Source organism: Salmo trutta, chromosome 33 (genome assembly GCF_901001165.1).
Source record: "Salmo trutta chromosome 33, fSalTru1.1, whole genome shotgun sequence".
Lineage (NCBI taxonomy): Eukaryota > Metazoa > Chordata > Actinopteri > Salmoniformes > Salmonidae > Salmo > Salmo trutta.
This window is the reverse complement of record NC_042989.1, coordinates 32990222-33009039: the sequence shown is the minus strand read 5'-3', so window position 1 is coordinate 33009039 and position 18818 is coordinate 32990222. Positions and strand designations below refer to the sequence as shown.

The 18818-nt window shown below is 39.3% G+C and overlaps 1 protein-coding gene across 1 annotated transcript; it reads left to right on the top strand.

The window, feature by feature from the left end:
* The first annotated feature begins 1696 nt into the window (after nt 1–1696).
* On the top strand, nt 1697–18609 carry LOC115172856 (saposin-C). Its single transcript, XM_029730663.1, has 4 exons — nt 1697–1928; nt 7854–7954; nt 12674–12760; nt 18040–18609. The coding sequence occupies exons 1-4, from the start codon at nt 1889–1891 to the stop codon at nt 18199–18201; spliced, it is 390 nt and encodes a 129-aa protein (XP_029586523.1). The 5' UTR covers nt 1697–1888; the 3' UTR covers nt 18202–18609.
* The last annotated feature ends 209 nt before the right edge of the window (nt 18610–18818 follow it).

Below are 18818 nucleotides of genomic sequence, written 5' to 3'. Positions count from 1 at the left end.
TCTGGCCACACTACCACAAAGGGCTGATTGGTGGAGCGCTGCAGAGATGGTTGACCTTCTGGAATGTTCTCCCAAAGAATTCAGAACTCTGGAGCTCTGTCAGAGTGACCATCGGGTTCTTGGTCACCTCCCTGACCAAGGCCCTTCTCCCCCGATTGCTTGGTGGTTCCAAACTTCTTCCATTTAAGAATGATGGAGGCCACTGTGTTTTTGTCAACCTTTAATGCTGCAGAAATGGGTTGGTACCCTTCCCCAGATCTTTGCCTCAACACAATCCTGTCTCGGAGTTCTACGGACAATTCCTTCGACCTCATGGCTTGGTTTTTGCTCTAACATGCGCTGTCAACTGTGGGCCCTTGTATAGACAAGTGTGTGCCTTTCCAAATCATGTCCAATCAAGTGAATTTACCACAACATATCAAGGATGATCAATTGAAACAGGATGCACCTGAGCTCAATTTCGAGTCTCATAGCAAAGGGTCTGAATACTTATTTAAATAAGTTCTGTTTATTATTTGAATACATTTGTAAAAATGTCTAAAAACTTGTTTTCACTTCGTCATTATGGGGTATTGTGTGTAGATTGCTGAGGATTTTTTATTTATTTTTAAATCCATTTTAGAATAAGGCTTTAAGGTACCAAAATGTGTAAAAAAGTCAAGGGGTTTGAATACATTCCGAAGGCAGTGTACAAACATTTAAATCGAGTCTCCCACAAACAGCAACCTTTTCCATTTGGCTTTACTGCATTAATTTGGTCATTAAACCTGTTACTATATAGCTGATAACTTTAAAATGTGACTCTCATTATCAGCAGACTACAGATAGGGAGAGGCGTTGTGGTCAGGTGAAATCAGATTCAAATCCCTGCATTATTCCACTTAATTTCAATGTCATACATTAGCATGGTTAGGAGAGCACTTCTATCATATAAAATGTAAGTGGGCTTACCAATTGTGTACACATTTAGAAAACGTGTTGGCTCTAGGTTGTGAGAGTTTTAGGCCGCACACTGAGTTGCCACAAGTCAGGATGTAGCATTTACATGTAACTGCCAAAATAATGGAAACACTTGAGTAAATGAGGGATAGATACACGTATATTGAAAGCAGGTGCTTCCACACATGGTTCCTGAGTTAATTAAGCAATTAATATCCCGTCATGCTTAGGGTCATGTATAACAATGCTGGGCAGGCCATTATTTTGGCTACCATGGCTACGCCCCCATATGATGACAATGCCCCTATCCACAGGGCACGAGTGATCACTGAATGGTTCGATGAGCATGAAAATGATGTAAACCATATGCAATGGTCGTCTCAGTCACCAGATCTCAACCCAATTAAACACTTATGGGTGATTCTGGACTGGTGCCTGAGACAGTGTTTTCCACCACCATCAACATAACACCAAATTATGGAATTATTGTGGAAGAAAGGAGTTGCATCCCTCCAATAGAGTTTCTGAAACTTGTAGAATCTATGCCAAGGTGAATTGAAGCTGTTCTAGCTTGTGGATGCACAACGCCCTATTAAGACACTGTTGGTGTTTCCTTTATTTGGGCAGTTATCTGTATTTGTGGTACAGCTAGTGAAAAAGGAAGTCAGCTTTCTGATCTTCGCTTTGAAGAATGATAGTGTATCAATGGCCATGTATAAAATACCTTAAACAACAACTTTGCGCCCCCCACCCCCCTTACCCGGGCTCAGATCCAATCCCTCAACCTTGCCAACCACGCTCCTTCCCCTCCGCAACGGCAACCAATCAAGCCAGAGGCAATGGGTAGAAAAGAGCAGACGTTCTGTGCTATCCAACCAGGACCAAGTTAACTACACTGGCTTACAACAGTTGCTTTATTATCCATTTCTACCTTTTGACTGAGAAGAAGATGAGGGTCATCAATATGGTTCTTCTGCTGGTTTGTGCAGGTAAATATATGGGTCTTATTTTGTGAAATGTCAGGAAAATTAAATATTGAAATCCAGCTTTAGGGTAAGTCCATTTTAATTCCATACACGTTTGCCCATGGAAGAAGTGGTCAGAAAGTAACATTTCGGACCCGATTAACATTCAGGAGACAAAAGGTGCTCAAAGTTGAATAATTTTGCATACCCCACCATACCATGAGACATCCATGTCTTCATCACTGGAAAAGATAAACGGTTGAGTTTGATATCATTTAAATGCTTACAAAGTGTTGTCAAACTACAGTATTTTATTATGTCTTGAATATTTTTTTTATAAAGAATTGTCATTTTGAAAACCGTTAACATGACAATGGTTAATCAAATGTCCTTATTTTTTGGCTCAGTTTTGCAGGCCTTCTCATACAGCTGCAACTGTATATGCATTCGTAAATCAAGACCTTTCTTGAGTTGGGCTCTGGGATGGTGCAACTGTTCAGAATCTAAGTCTGTGGTTGTTGTGGGGGAAAGGGGTTGAGTGTATGTGTGTATCCCATAACTGTTGCGAGGGAGTAAAAAATGTTAGGGACAATATAGGATGAATCACAATAATTGTTTGCTAAAATAATAAATGCTTGCCATAATGTAATTTTGGTAAATGGCGAAACTGGTGAGAGTTAAAAATCCTAGGCATAAACTGCCTACATTACTACAAAAATAAAGAGCTAATTATGGAATATTAGATTAAAAATCCCGTTTAAGTATATATTTTTTAATGGCTATATATAATACAAATCGAGGTGAGGGCGATGGAAATGCATTTGGCAGTTGATCTGATTCTGTTCTGTGGGTGGCACTGTGTGCTCTTTTCGAAGGATAGGTCCCAGTCTCTCCGGGGCCATGGGATCCAGGGGGCCTTTTGGCGGTCTGCCGGGCATTGTGATGACAACCCAACTCAGGATGAGGAGGGCTTTTAGCAGGTGGAATAGTGGGGACCAATTGGAGGTTTACTCAGCAGCAATGCAAATATCATCAGCTATAGACACTCAATCATCATGTTACATTTTAATGGTACGTTTACAAACCTTATATTATGATAAATAGAATAGAAACTTGTGTCTCATTATGGTAATTGGTGAGATAAGTATAGCCAGTTATAATTGTAATGGTTTATGTGGCAGATAATAAGAAAGATAATAAGAAAAGTCTATCAGTATTTACCTGGCTAAAGAGAAGGAATATAATATATATTGTTTACAGGAAACTCATTCAACAATTTTAGACAAAGTTTTGTGGAAAAAGGACTGGGGGGGTGAAATATATTTTTCCCATGGTCAAAGAAATTCAAAAGGGGTGATGATATTAATTAACAGTAATTTTGATCTAAATGTGCTAATTGTCCAAACACATCAAGGTAGATGGAATATTTTAAATATGTTATTGGACAATAAACAGATATAGCTTATTAACATATTACGTCCAAATAATGATGATCCAAGCTTCTTTGAATATCTATCTATCTCTATATATCTATATCTATCTCTATATATCTATATCTATCTATCTATCTATCTCTATATCTCTATCTATATCTCTATCTCTATATATATATCTATCTATCTCTATATCAATCTATCTCTATATATCTCTATATCTCTATCTATATCTCTATATCTATCTATCTCTCTATATCTATCTATATATCTATCTATCTCTCTATATCTCTATATCTCTATCTATCTATCTCTATATATCTATCTATATCTCTATATCTATCTATCTATCTATCTATATCTCTATCAATCTATCTATATCTCTCTCTCTATCTCTCTCTCTCTCTATCTATCTATCTATATCTCTATATCTCTATCAATCTCTATCTATCTATCTCTATATATCTATATCTCTCTATATATCTATATCTATCTCTCTCTATCTATCTATATCTATATATATCTCTATCTCTATCTCTATATATCTATCTCTATCTATATCTCTATCTATCTATCTATCTCTATATCTATATCAATCTATCTATCTATCTCTAGATATAGATATATCTCAACTCTACAAGCAACACTGGAATATTATTATGGTGGGAGTTTGTAATACGGTTTTAAATACCTCTATGGACCGTAAAGGAAATCACATTAAATGATCACCCTCAGGCACTTCCGGAAATCATGAATGTCATGGACATATTGGAATTAGTGGATATATGACCTAGAGAGATATACATGGCGGAGGCTTAATCAAGCTAGTCGTCTTGATTACTTTGTCATTTTCTCCGGCACCAAAAAAAAAAAAAAAAGTGTTGATAGGGGACAGAATGCGGTCGGATAATCACATAATTGGCATATATCTCTTACAGAATTTCCATGTGGCGAGGATATTGGAAATTGAATCAAAGCCTACTAGATGATAACTTGTTTAAAACTAGGACAGAAGAATTTATAACTGACTTTTTCCCAACATACCATAGGTACAGCAGATCCCCTTATTGTATGGGACACTTTTAAATGTGCCTTTAGAGGCCATGCAAATCATTACTAATCTATAAAACAAAAGCAATTTGTCAAAAGAGTCCATATTAACAAAGGAAACTGAGGGACTAGCAGTACAGTTAAATAGCAATAAAACTGTACCATAGAGGCTCAGAATAAGTTAGAGGAACAACACAAATAAATGGAGGAACTTATTCAAGTATGATCCAGTGTAATATATTATAAAAATAAAGCGAAATGGATGGAATATCAGAAAAATGCACCAAATTCTTTTTCAATCTTCAACATAAAAAAATGTTGGTAGCATTTCTATTGAAACTTGTTACAAATGATGGAGTCACGCACGATTCACCGAACAATATTTTGAAAGAGGAAGTAAAGTACTTTAAGAATAGGTTTTCGTTTCAGTCTCCTCCATCTCCACTAAGCGAAGCTAATTGGATGGATTTTTAACCTGTTAATAATGTAAAATTAACATCTGTACAGAACAACTCATGTGAAGGCCAAATTACAGAAGAGGAACTGCTGCAATTAAAGCCTTTAAGTCCGGGAAAACTCCAGGGCTGGATGGAAGTATACCAAACTTTTTTTTATATATACTCAGAAGACCATTATTAGCATGTTTTAACCACTCCTATATAAACTGTAGTTATTACTGAAAATGGATCCAAGTGGTATATATAAAGACCCAGTCCATTTAAACAATTGGAGGCCTCTACACGTCAGTGTTGTGATGCAAAAAATTCTAGCTAAATGCTTGGTGCATAGAATTAAAAAGGTATTGTCAGATATTATTCATCCTTATCAGACAGGTTTTTTTCAATGACGATACATTGGAGATAATATAAGACAAGTACTGGAAACAATAGAATACTATGAAATATCGGGGAAACCAGGCCTGGTTTTCATAGGTGATTTTGAAAAAGCTTTTGATAAAGTACGACTGGAGTTTATATATAAATGCCTGGAATATTTCAATTTTGGAGAATCTCTTATAAAATGGGTTAAAGTTATGTATAGTAACCCTAGGTGTCAAATTGTAAATAATGACTACATCTCAGAATGTTTAAACTGTCAAGAGGAGTAAAACAAGGTTATCCATTATCGGCATATCTATTTATTATTGCCGTTGAAATGTTAGCTGTTAAAATTAGATCCAACAATAATATTAAGGGATTAGAAATATGTGGCTTAAAAACAAAAAGATGTCATTGTACGCTGTACGCTGATGATTCATGTTCTTTCAAAGCCACAATTTGAATCCCTGCACAGCCTCAGAGGATCTAGATACTTTTTCTAAACTCTCTGGATTAAAACCAAATTATGATAAATTAAATTCAAATTTTACATTACTGTGTAGTTCACCAATAAATGGTCTGACGGGGATGTGGACATACTCAGCATATATATATCCCAAACGAAAGAAATGATCTCACTCCAAAACATTTTTATAGAAAGTTAGCAGAAATCAGTAAGATTTTGCTACCATGGAAAGGAAAGGAAAATACCTGTGGAAAAATCACCCTGATTAACTCTTTAGTCATATCACAGTTTACCCATTTGCTTATAGTTTTGCCTACACCTAGTGACCTGCTTTTTAAATTATATGAAGAATAAATAAATAAATAAAATAAAAGGACCGATTTATATAACGAAAGGAATTCGTAGGGCAGAAATGATTAAATATTAAAGCATTAGCCCTCTCACTAAAGGCATCAGTCATACAAAAGTTATACTTAAATCCAAAATGGTTCTCTAGTAAATTAGTAAGAATGTCTCACCCCGTGTTGGGGAGGCAGGTAGCTTAGTGTTTAGAGCGTTGGGCCAGTAACTGAAAGGTTGCTAGATCAAATCCCTGAGCTGACAAGGTAAAAATCTGTTGTTCTGCCCCTGAACAAGGCAGTTAACCCACTGTTCCTTGGCCGTCATTGTAAATAGGAATTTGTTCTTAACTGACTTGCCTAGTTAAATGTAATGTGAATAAAGAACATTTTAACTGCTTACTTTTGGTTATTTGAAAATGAAATCTCCAAAATATTGTTATTTTTAAACAAGCTTTAGAAAGTTGGTTGCAATTTCAGTTTAACCCACCTGAAAAGACAGAATAATACAACAAATATTGTGGTTAAACTCAAATATACTAATTGATAAAAAAATTTTTTTAAATTGATAAAATGTTTAAAAAAAAGGTATAATCTTTGTAAATTATATCATAAATAGGACTGGAGGAGTTGTCACACATGTAGCTAACATTGACATACGGAAATGTCTTCTCTACCCAAAATTACAACCAACTAATTGAAGCATTATCACAAAAATGGAAGAGGCAAGTGGAAGGGAGCAAAGGTAAGGAACTTGGTCCTTAATAAATACAAAAAAATGGTTAAAGAAAATTGCGATAAATAAAAAATAGATACCAATTTCATTGAAGGACCAAAAAAATGACAGCTGTGCCATATAAATTGCAAAAAATAGTTGGGAAGAGATTCGATGTACCGATTCAATGGCACATGGTTTATGAATTGACACGCAAAACAACGCCAAATTCAAAACTTCAAATTTTTCAATATAAATTATACAAAATTCTTGCAACCAATAGAATGTTATATACATGGGGGATTCAATCTTCCCAGCTCTGTAGATATTGCTGCGAGGACGCAGAGTCATTATATAATTTATTTTGGTATTGTCCATATGTAGCTCGTTTTTGGTCACAGGTCCAGGAATGGCTGAAGAATTGCAACATTTACCTAGAACTAACGCTGCAGATAGCAATACTGGGTGATTTTAAAAGTTAGTGTCAATCGATCAATAATATAATAATTATTTTATCCCCAAAAAATGTTATCTTTAATTTACAACCTGTAGAAGCTATGAGAAAAGAAAGGTTCAGTACTTTTGTGAAGCATCACAGCACAATTGACAAAATATATGGCAAATAGAAATCCAGGGAATTTTTACTAGGATTAAATGTCAGGAATTGTGAAAAACTGAGTTTAAAAGTATTTGGTTAAGGTGTATGTAAACTTCAGACTTCAACTGTATGTATGTATGTATGCATGCATGCATGCATGCATGTATGTATGTATGTATGTATGTATGTATGTATGTATGTATGTATGTATGTATGTATGCATGTACAGTTGAAGTCGGAAGTTTATTTCCCAGTGATGAAGACATGGATGTCTCATGGTATGTTGGGTTATGCAAAATAAGGTCAACCTTGAACACCTTTATCTCTTTAATATATTGGCATTCAGGTCTAAAAAGTCACTTTCTGAGCACTCCTACAATGGTCATTAATGGAAGGAACCATTCCAATCAAAAGGGGTGCTGTCAAAAAGTGATTGAATCCAAATGGATTGACCATTTACCGATTGTAAAGATTTCACTGTTTTTAAAAAATAACATAAAATGACAATGCTAATAGAATCATTTCTTTTAGCCTTTGCTCAGTCCTTCAAGCCTCAAGGTGGGGGGAATCTGAGAGAGGAGGAGGCCATGTGGGGGGACTACCTAATGGACAGAGATGACAACCATGCCGAGGTAGTGTTGGAGACTTTTCATTGTATTGTATTAGTGAGTACCGCCCCGGACAAATACACCTGATTCAGTTTGATGACTAGTTAATAAGTTGAATCAGGTATGCTTGTCCGGGTCTACAAAATAATTTGTACTATTGGGGATACTCAATGACTCTAGTTGAGAAACACTGCCCTACACAATACCCAGCTGGCACATTTGGTTCCTTGGAAGGTGTGGGAACGTTTGCTTTTGGTTTAACATTGGCTGTGGGAAAGAAGATATATTTTTCCTGACCAGTAAAACTGGACTTTTTTGTTTTACATTCTGAGAACAAAAAGGAACATTGTCTGTTCTGGGAATGTTTCATTTTACGTTGCAGGGAGGTTCTGAGAACATTTTATTTTGGTTCCTTTAACTTCTTATGGGCAGGTGGGACGGTAGCGTCCCACCTGGCCAACATCCGGTGAAATTGCAGAGCGCGAAATTGAAACTACAGAATTATAAATATTTAACTAATAATAATACATCAAAATAAAGCTTAACTTCTTGTTAACCTCTCTGGGGTATGTGGGACGCTAGCGTCCCACCCGCGGGACACACTATTCAACAGCCAGCAAATTCAAAACAACAAAAATCTCATAATTCAAATTTCTCAAACATACAACTATTATATCCCATTTAAAAGATACACTTCTCGTTAACCTGTTGGGGATAGGGGGCAGTATTTGCACGGCCGGATAAAAAACGTACCCGATTTAATCTGGTTACTACTCCTGCCCAGTAACTAGAATATGCATATAATTGTTTGATTTGGATAGAAAGCACCCTAAAGTTTCTAAAACTGTTTGAATGGTGTCTGTGAGTATAACAGAACTCATTTGGCAGGCCAAAACCTGAGAAGATTCCAAACAGGAAGCGCTCTCTCTGACTATATCTTGGCCTTCTTGATCATCTCTACCCAAAACAGGGGATCTCTGGCATAACGTGACATTTTCTAACGCTCCCATAAGCTCTCTGAAGGCGCCAGAACGATGAATGGTGGCTTTGCAGGCCATGGCTGAAAAACATTAGCGCATTTGGATAATGGTCGATCAGAGGACAATGAGACTGGAGGCGCGTGCACGAGCCGACACCATGTTTACATTCTCTCTCTTTGAACGAAAACAACGACTCCCGGTCGGAATATTATCGCTTTTTTACGAGAAAAATAGCATAAAAATTGATTTTAAACAGCGTTTGACATGCTTCGAAGTACGGTAATGGAATATTTTTTGTCACGAAATGCGTCGGGAGCGTCACCCTTCTTTACCCTTTGGATAGTGTCTTGAACGCACGAACAAAACGCAGCTATTTGGATATAACTATGGATTATTTGGAACCAAACCAACATTTGTTATTGAAGTAGAAGTCCTGGGAGTGCATTCTGACGAAGAACAGCAAAGGTAATCAAACTTTTCTAATAGTAAATCGGAGTTTGGTGAGTACCACACTTGGTGGGTGTCAAAATAGCTAGCCTGTGATGGCCGGGCTATCTACTCAGAATATTGCAAAACGTGCTTTCACCGAAAAGCTATTTTAAAATCGGACATAGCGAGTGCATAAATGAGTTCTGTATCTATAATTCTTAAAATAATTGTTGTGTTTTTTGTGAACGTTTATCGTGAGTAATTTAGTAAATTCACCGGAAGTGTTCGGTGGGAATGCTAGTCACATGCTAGTCACATGCTAATGTAAAAAGCTGTTTTTTGATATAAATATGAACTTGATTGAACAAAACATGCATGTATTGTATAGGATTGTCATCTGATGAAGATCATCAAAGGTTAGTGCTGCATTTAGCTGTGGTTTGGGTTTGTGTGACATTATATGCTAGCTTGAAAAATGGGTGTCTGATTATTTCTGGCTGGGTACTCTGCTGACATAATCTAATGTTTTGCTTTCGTTGTAAAGCCTTTTTGAAATCGGACAGTATGGTTAGATTAACGAGAGTCTTGTCTTTAAAATGGTGTAAAATAGTCATATGTTTGAGAAATTGAAGTACATTTTAGTCATTTAGCAGACACTCTTATCCAGAGCGACTTACAGTAGTGAATGCATACATTTCATTTCATGCATTCTTTTTTTTTTTTTTTGTACTGGCCCCCCGTGGGAATCGAACCCACAACCCTGGCGTTGCAAACACCATGCTCTACCAACTGAGCCACAGGGAAGTAATAGCATTTCTAAGGTATTTGAATATCTCGTCCCACCTACGTAACAGCCACTGAAATCCAGTGGCGCGATTTTTGAATCGTTAGAAATACTATTACTTCAATTTCTCAAACATATGACTATTTTACAGCTATTTAAAGACAAGAATCTCGTTAATCTAACCCCACTGTCCGATTTCAAAAAGGCTTTACAACGAAAGCAAAACATTAGATTATGTCAGCAGAGTGCCCAGCCAGAAAAAATCAGACACCCATTTTTCAAGCTAGCATATCATGTCACATAAACCCAAACCACAGCTAAATGCAGCACTAACCTTTTATGATCTTCATCAGATGACACACCTAGGACATTGTGTTATACAATACATGCATGTCTGTTCAATCAAGTTCATATTTATATCAAAAACCAGCTTTTTACATTAGCATGTGACGTTCAGAAAAAGCATAACCCCCGCAAACTTCCGGGGAATTTACTAACAGTTTGCTAAATTACTCACGATAAACGTTCACAAAAAGCATAACAATTATTTTAAGAATTATAGATACATTACTCCTCTATGCACTCGATATGTCCGATTTTAAAATAGCTTTTCGGATGAAGCACATTTTGCAATAATCTAAGTACATAGCCCGGCATCACAGGGCTAGCTATTTAGATACCCGGCAAGTTTAGCCTTCACCAAAATCACATTTCCTATAAGAAAAATGTTCTTACCTTGCTTGTTCTTCGTCAGAATACACTGCCAGGACTTCTACTTCAATAACAAATGTAGGTTTGGTCCCAAATAATCCATCGTTATATCCAAACAGCGACGTTTTGTTCGTGAGTTCTAGACACTATCAGAATGCTTCTTCACGGTGTCGCGCATGGCGCATTGGCGTGACAAAAATGTCTAAATATTCCATTACCGTACTTCGAAGCATGTCAACCGCTGTTTAAAACCAATTTTTATGCCATTTATCTCGTAGATAAGTGATAATATTCCGACCGGGAGTATGCATTGAGCCTAAACAGCCGAATAAAATTTCTCCTCAGGAGCGACTCGTGCACGCTCCTCATTCAAAGGTCCTCGGAGCAGCCACTTACAAAAGGTGATAATGTGTTTCAGCCTGAGGCTCCCTCGTAAACCTTCAGTTATTTCCCGGGCTCTGAGAGCCTATTGGAGCCCTGGGAATTGTCACGTTACAGCTAAGATCCTTACTTTTCAATAAAAAGATGCAAGACGCACGACTCCTTGTCAGACAGGGTTCTTCCTGCTTGAAACCTTGTCAGGTTTTTGCCTGCCATAGGAGTTCTGTTATACTCACAGACACCATTCAAACAGTTTTAGAAAATTCAGAGTGTTTTCTATCCAAACCTGAACAATAATATGCATATTCTAGCTTCTGAGTTGGTGTAGGAGGCAGTTAAAAATGGGAACATATTTTTTCCAAAATTCTCAATACTGCCCCCTATCCTCAAAAGGATAACACATGTTTTTTATGAATGTATATTACGACTATTTCTGCTCTGCAATTTCACCGGATGTTGTCGAGGTGGGTCGCTAGCGGAACGCTTGTGCCAGAACGGTTAACAGGATAGAGTTTTGTTCATGCTGAGAACGGAACGTATGTTTTTAAATAGCATTCTTTGTTGAAGTTGTGTTTATGATTTTCTCAACTTTCTTGGAAGGATTTGGGAACATGAATAAATAGAACCATGAAAACAAATTTATGCTTAAGTACTGAAATTCCCACAGAACAACGTTGTTTCTGAACATTCGTGGAACAATTTGAGAACATGACTTTAAATAGAACCATGAGGAAACGCTATGCTAAAGTATTGAAATTCCCACAGAAGAACGGTGTTTCTTAACATTCACTGAACTATGAGAACATTCCCGATGTCAAACCAGTTGAAAACGTTCAGAGAACATTATCAAAATGTAAATGTAACCATGTTTGAACTTTTAGGAAAGCTTATATTAAGGTAATGAAAATGTGTTTGTGTGAAGTTCCTTAAATGTGCTGAGAATGTTCCAAAGCCAACCCACTGGGTACACACTGATTGAATCAACGTTGTATCCATGTCATTTCAATGAAATTACGCTGAACCAACATGGAATAGACATCGATTTGACGTCTGTGGGAAGCAACTATCCCAGAAAGTTATGGGAAGGTTGTTTGCAAAGATAACCATAGGCCAACAACGCTCTCACCAAGCTCTAAGAAACATATGGTTCTCAGAACGGTATGTGCTAGCTGGGAAGCGTAAAGAAATTGGGGTTTGCATGAGGTAGCATGAAAAAAATGGTAGCACCAGGCCAGTCTGTTTGTGCTACCATCCCAACTCCTTGTCACTCATTGTCATGCCAAACATGTGAAGAGAGCAGAAACAGACTAAGCCCAGTGGTGATTGTTTTAATTAATCCCAAAAGAAAGAAAAAATATTAATCTAGGTTAATGCCATTATTTGGCAATACCATTTTGCCATATATTTAAGTAAATACCTGATCATTTTTGTAGCCTAAAATGTCTCCCTCTCCCTCAGATCAAAGCTGTCCTTCCAGGTACCTGCTTTGCGTGTAAGCGCATCATCAACAAGGTCAAGGCCCAGCTGGATGGTGATAATGACAAGGTAATGATGACAGATTGTTCTGTGACTGTAAAATGGAAGGTGAGCAATCTCAAGTTAGCTTTACACTCTTGAATAAATATAATGCAAATATTAACTTTATAGTTTAAGTGTTGATGGATTCTGGGTACTAACTTCTAAACTTGGGATGGGGTTAATTATCAGGTATCCTATTAAACTATTGAGTGCTTAGATTTAGAGGGTCTACATCAGAAGTTAATGATTATCTGTAGGAGGAAGGGATATGGTGTGTGCAATTAAGCTTGGAATGTGCTGAATGCAGGGAAAACGATCACATGTGACAGCATTGATAAGGGGAGAGAGCCATGGATTAGTGATGAAGGGGGTCGAGGTGTCTGGACACGTTAAGAGAAAAAAACGTTTATTCCCCGTATCACTTCGTTTCCTGCCTAGCAATATTAAAATATATTTCACTTTTATTTAACCAGGTAGGCCAGTTGAGAACAAGTTCTCATTTACAACTGCGACCTGGCCAAGATAGAGCAAAGCAGTGCGACACAACACAGAGTTACACATGGGATAAACAAACGTACAGTCAATAACAAAATAGAAAAGTCTATAGACAGTGTGGGCAAATGAAGTAAGATTAGGGAGGTAAGGCAATAAATAGGCCACAGTGGCCAAATAATTACAATTTAGCAATTAAACACTGGAGTGATAGATGTGCAGAAGATGAATGTGCAAGTAGAAATACTGGGGTGCAAAGGAGCAAAAAAACGAATAATATGGGGATGAGGTAGTTGGGTGGGCTATTTACAGATGGGCTATGTACAGGTGCAATGATCGGTAAGCTGCTCTGACAGCTGATGCTTAAAGTTAGTGAGGGAGATGAGTCTCCAGCTTTGGTGATGTATGCAATTTGTTTCAGTCATTAACAGCAGAGAACTGGAAGGAAAGGCAGCCAAAGGAGGAGTTGGCTTTGGGGGTGACCAATGAAATATACCTGCTGGAGTGTGTGCTACGGGTGGGTGCTGCTATGCTGACCAGTGAGCTGAGATAAGGCGTGGCTTTACCTAGAGCATACAGGTTGCAGTGGTGGGTAGTATATGGGGCTTTGGTGACAAAATGGAAGACACTGTGATAGACTACATCCAATTTGCTGAGTAGAGTGTTGGAAGCTGTTTTGTAAATGACATCGCCAAAGTCGAGGATCCCGTAGGATAGTCAGTTTTATGTTTGGCAGCATGAGTGAATGATGCTTTGTTGCGAAAAAGGGAGCCGATTCTAGATTTAATTTTGGATTGGAGATGTTTACTGTTAGTCTGTAAGGAGAGTTTACAGTCTAACCAGACACCTAGATAGAATATGTGGACATCTACAAATATAAGTCAGAACCGTCCAGAGTCGTGATGCTAGACGGGCGGGTGGGTGCGGGCAGCGACTGGTTGAAGAGCATGTATTTAGTTTTACTTGCATTTAAGAGCAGTTGGAGGCCACGGAAGGAGTGTTGTATGACATTGAAGCTCGTCTGGAGGTTTGTTAACAGTGTCCAAAGAAGGGCCAGAAGTATACAGAATGGTGTTGTCTGCGTAGAGGTGGATCAGAGAATCACCAGCAGCAAGAGCGACATCATTGATGTATACAGAGAAAAGAGTCGGTCCAAGAATTGAACCCTGTGGCACCCCCATAGACTGCCAGATGTCCGGACAACAGGTCCTCCGATTTGACACACTGAACTTTATCTGAAAAGCAGTTGGTGAACCAGGCGAGGCAGTCATTTGAGAAGCCAAGGCTGTTGAGTCTGCCGATAAGAATGCGGTGATTGACAGAGTTGAAAGCCTTGGCCAGGTCGATGAATATGGCTGCACAGTATTGTCTTTTATCGATGGCGGTTATGATATCGTTTAGGACCTTGAGCGTGGCTGAGGTGCACCCATGACCAGCTCGGAAACTAAATTGCATAGCAGAGAAGGTACGGTGGGATTTGAAATGGCCAGTGATCTGTTTGTTAACTTGGCATTCGAAGACTTCAGAAAGGCAGGGTAGGATAGATATAGGTCTGTAACAGTTTGGGCCTAGAGCGTCACCCCATTTGAAGAGGAGGATGACCGCATCAGCTTTCCAGTATTTAGGGATCTCAGATGAAATGAAAGAGAGGTTGAACAGGCTAGTAATAGGGGTTGCAACAATTGAGGCGGATAATTTTAGAAAGACAGGGTCCAGATTGTCTAGCCCAGCTGATTTGTAGGGGTCTAAATTTGGAACTCTTTCAGCTGTCGGGATTTGGGTGAAGGAGAAATGGGGGAGGCTTGGGCAAGTTGCTGTGGGGGGTGCAGGGCTGTTGACCGGGGTAGGGGTAGCCAGGTGGAAAGCATGGCCAGCTATAGAAAAATGCTTGTTGAAATTCTCAATTATTGCGGATTTATTGGTGGTGACAGTGTTTCCTAGCCTCAGTGTAGTGGGCAGCTGGGAGGAGGTGCTCTTATTCTCCATGGACTTCACAGTGTCCCAGAACATTTTTTGGAGTTTGTGCTACAGGATGCACATTTCTGTTTGAAAAAGCTAGCCTTTGCTGTCCTAACTGCTTGTGTATTTTGGTTCCTATTTTCCCTGAAATGTTGCATATCGCGGGGGCTATTCGATGCTAACGCAGTACGCCACAGGTTGCTTTTGTGCTGGTCAAGGGCAGACAGGTCTGGAGTGAACCAAGGGCTATATCTTTTCTTAGTTCTACATTTTTTGAATGGGGCTTGTTTAAGATGGTGAGGAAAGCACTTTTGAAGAGCAACCAGGCATCCACTACTGACGGAATGCGGTCAATATCCTTCCAGTATACCCGAGCCAGGTCGATTAGAAAGGCCTGCTCGCTGAAGTGTTTTAGGGTGCGTTTGACAGTGATGAGGGGTGGTCGTTTGACAGCGGACCCATTACGGACGCAGGCAATGAGGCAGTGATCGCTGAGATCCTGGTTGAAGACAGCAGAGGTGTATTTAGAGGGCAGGTTAGTCAGGATGATATCTATGAGGGTGCCCGTGTTTACGGATTTAAGGTTGTACCTGGTAGGTTCCATGATAATTTGTGTGTGATTGAGGGCATCTAGCTGAGATTGTAGGATGGCCGGGGTGTTAAGCATGTCTCAGTTTAGGTCACCTATCAGTACGAGCTCTGAAGATAGATGTGGGGCAATCAATTCCATATGGTGTCCAGGACACAGCTGGGGGCGGAAGGTGGTCTATAACAAGCAGCAATGGTGAGAGAGTTGTTTCTGGAAAAGTGGATTTTTAAAAGTAGAAGCTCGAACTGTTTGGGCACAGACCTGGATAGCATGACAGAACACTGCAGACTAACTCCACCCCCTTTGGCAGTTCTATCTTGGCGGAAAATGTTGTAGTTGGGGATGGAAATTTCAGAATTTTTGGTGGCCTTCCTAAGCCAGGATTCAGACACGCCTAGGACATCAGGGTTGGCGGAGTGTGCTAAAGCAGTGAATAAAACAAACTTAGGGAGGAGGCTTCTGATGTTAACATGCATGAAACCAAGGCTTTTACGGTTACATTAGTCAACAAATGATAGCGCCTGGGGAGTAGGAGTGGAACTGGGGACTACAGGGCCTGGATTAACCTCTTCATCACCAGAGGAACAGAGGAGGAGTAGGATAAGGCTAAAGGCTATAAGAACTGGTCGTCTAGTGCGTTGGGGACAGAGAATAAAAGGAGCAGATTTCTGGGCATGGTAGAAAAGATTCAAGGCATAATGTACAGACAAGAGTATGGTAGGATGTGAGTACAGTGGAGGTAAACCTAGGTGTTGAGTGACGATAAGAGATGTTTCGTCTCTGGAGGGACAAGTTAAGCCATGTGAGGTCTCCACATGTGTGGGGTGGGACAAAATAGCTATCTAAGGCATTTTGAGTGGGACTGAAGGCTCTACAGTGAAATAAAACAGTAAAAACTAGCCAAGACAGCAATAGACAAGGAATATTGACATCAGAGAGAGGCAAAGAAATCACAGGTGTTGATCAGGAGAGCTAAGACAACAAATGGGTAAATGGCGATGAATGGGCAGAGCGGGTCAGTTAGGTACATACAGAACCTGAGTTCGAGGCTGGGGCTGACAGTGAAACAAAATGAGGTACCGTGTTATTGAAACAGTCCAGGGGGCATCAGCTGTGTAGCCGAGTGATCATAGGGTCAAAAGAGCAGCAATAGGTGAGTCAAGGTGCTGTTCGGTAGTCACTACTACGCTAGGTGAGCATGGGACACAGCGTTTAGAAAAACTAGTGGGACGGAGCTAGTAGATGATTCTTCGGCGACATCGGGCGATCACGTCGGCAGTCCAGTCGTGATGGATTGACGGTGCTCCGTGTTGACAATAAAGGGTCCAGGCCAATTGGCATAGGAGGTATTGTAGCCCTAGCATTAGCTGGTATATGGGCCTAGCTTGAGGCTAGCTCAAGGCTAGCTGGTGCTTGCTTCGGGACAGAGGTGTTAGCTAACAGTAGCCACTCATTAGCAGCTAGCTAGCTGCGATGATCTGGGGTAATGAGCCGGTGTAATGATCCAGAGCGGCAGGAATCCGGTGATATGGTATAGAGAAGCATTCCGATATGCTCTGGGTTGATGTCGTGCTGTGCAGACTGGCAGGTGTTGTCCGAGCTAAGGCTGGCTGATGACGGGGAAAAAAGGCGAGGTCCGCTAGCCTTGGCTAACAAAGACTAGTAGCTAGTTAGCTGGCTAGCTCCTGATGGAAGTTCTAGCTATGAGATATAAAAATAGCAGATCCGTACCACACTGGGTGAGGCGGGTTGCAGGAAAGTATATTTAGTTCGTAGATAGAAAGTGAGATTAAGATATATACGAAAAAGACTGGCTATTTACATGGGATAAGACAAAGACAGATACACACGTCCAACTGCAGCGCCATTTTGGATTCAATAAAGATACAAATGTTTAGCAAGAAGGGGGGAGACTCCACCCAAAGTTGGGTACATATACCACAACTATTGTATACATGTCTTTTTCAAATGCAACTGTATTGACCCTCTGGGAAGAATAAACTTGGTTTGAGCTGTCATAGTGTCTGTTGAGTTTTTACTCTGAAAATTTGAACCTAACAGTGTAAACACAACAGTCTCATCAATGTACAGCATTTTATAGACATAATAAATCCTAGTCAGGGTCATACTGAAATGATTGAGAAACCCCTTTATACTGCTATATCTCTGCAATTCTCACAATGTTATGTAAGCAAATGAATTTGTGTCACCAATGACACAAAAAAAACACATTCTGTAAGTGATCTCTCTATATTTTTACTTGCAGGATAACATAGCTGCTAAGTTGGATACTATTTGTGGCAGCATGGGGATTCTCAAAGCCATCTGCAAGAAACTGGTCAATAAATACAAAGAAGAACTGATTACAGACCTTGTCAATGATGAGGACGCAAAGGATGCCTGTAAGAAATTGAAGCTATGCAAATAGAATACCATTTACCCATGATTGCCCTGGGCACAAGTTTCTTTCAGATGAACACGCTGTCATAGCTTAGCTTTACATTATTTTCATACACAACTGTCTGGATGGAATGGCAGTCTTTAAAGCCACTTGACATTGCTAAAGACTGACATTCCATCCAGCCAGAAGAGGACTGGCCACCCATCAGAGCCTGGTTCCTCTCTAGGTTTCTTCCCAGGTTCGTGCCTTTCTAGAGAGTTTTTCCTAGCCACCATGCTTCTACATCTGCATTGCTTGCTGTTTGGGGTTTTTTGGCTGGGTTTCTGTGTAGCACTTTGTGACATCAGATGGTGTAAAAAGGGCTTCATAAATATATTTGATTGATTGATTACTACTGCAATTGTTATTGAATTAAATACTGAAGGTTATTCAAAACAGTCTCCTTCATTTCACAATAAAACCCTTGCTATTAATGTATACTATTTCCTTGGAATGCATTCTAGAATGAGGGGCTTGGTCTCTCCCTTTTGGATATTTTACATTGGAAAAATCAACCTGTGAATTAGGGCTCAATTTGATCGTATCGCGGAAGATCCAAGTTATAGCTCGATTGAAATTTAAAGGCGAAATTACCTTCACATTTT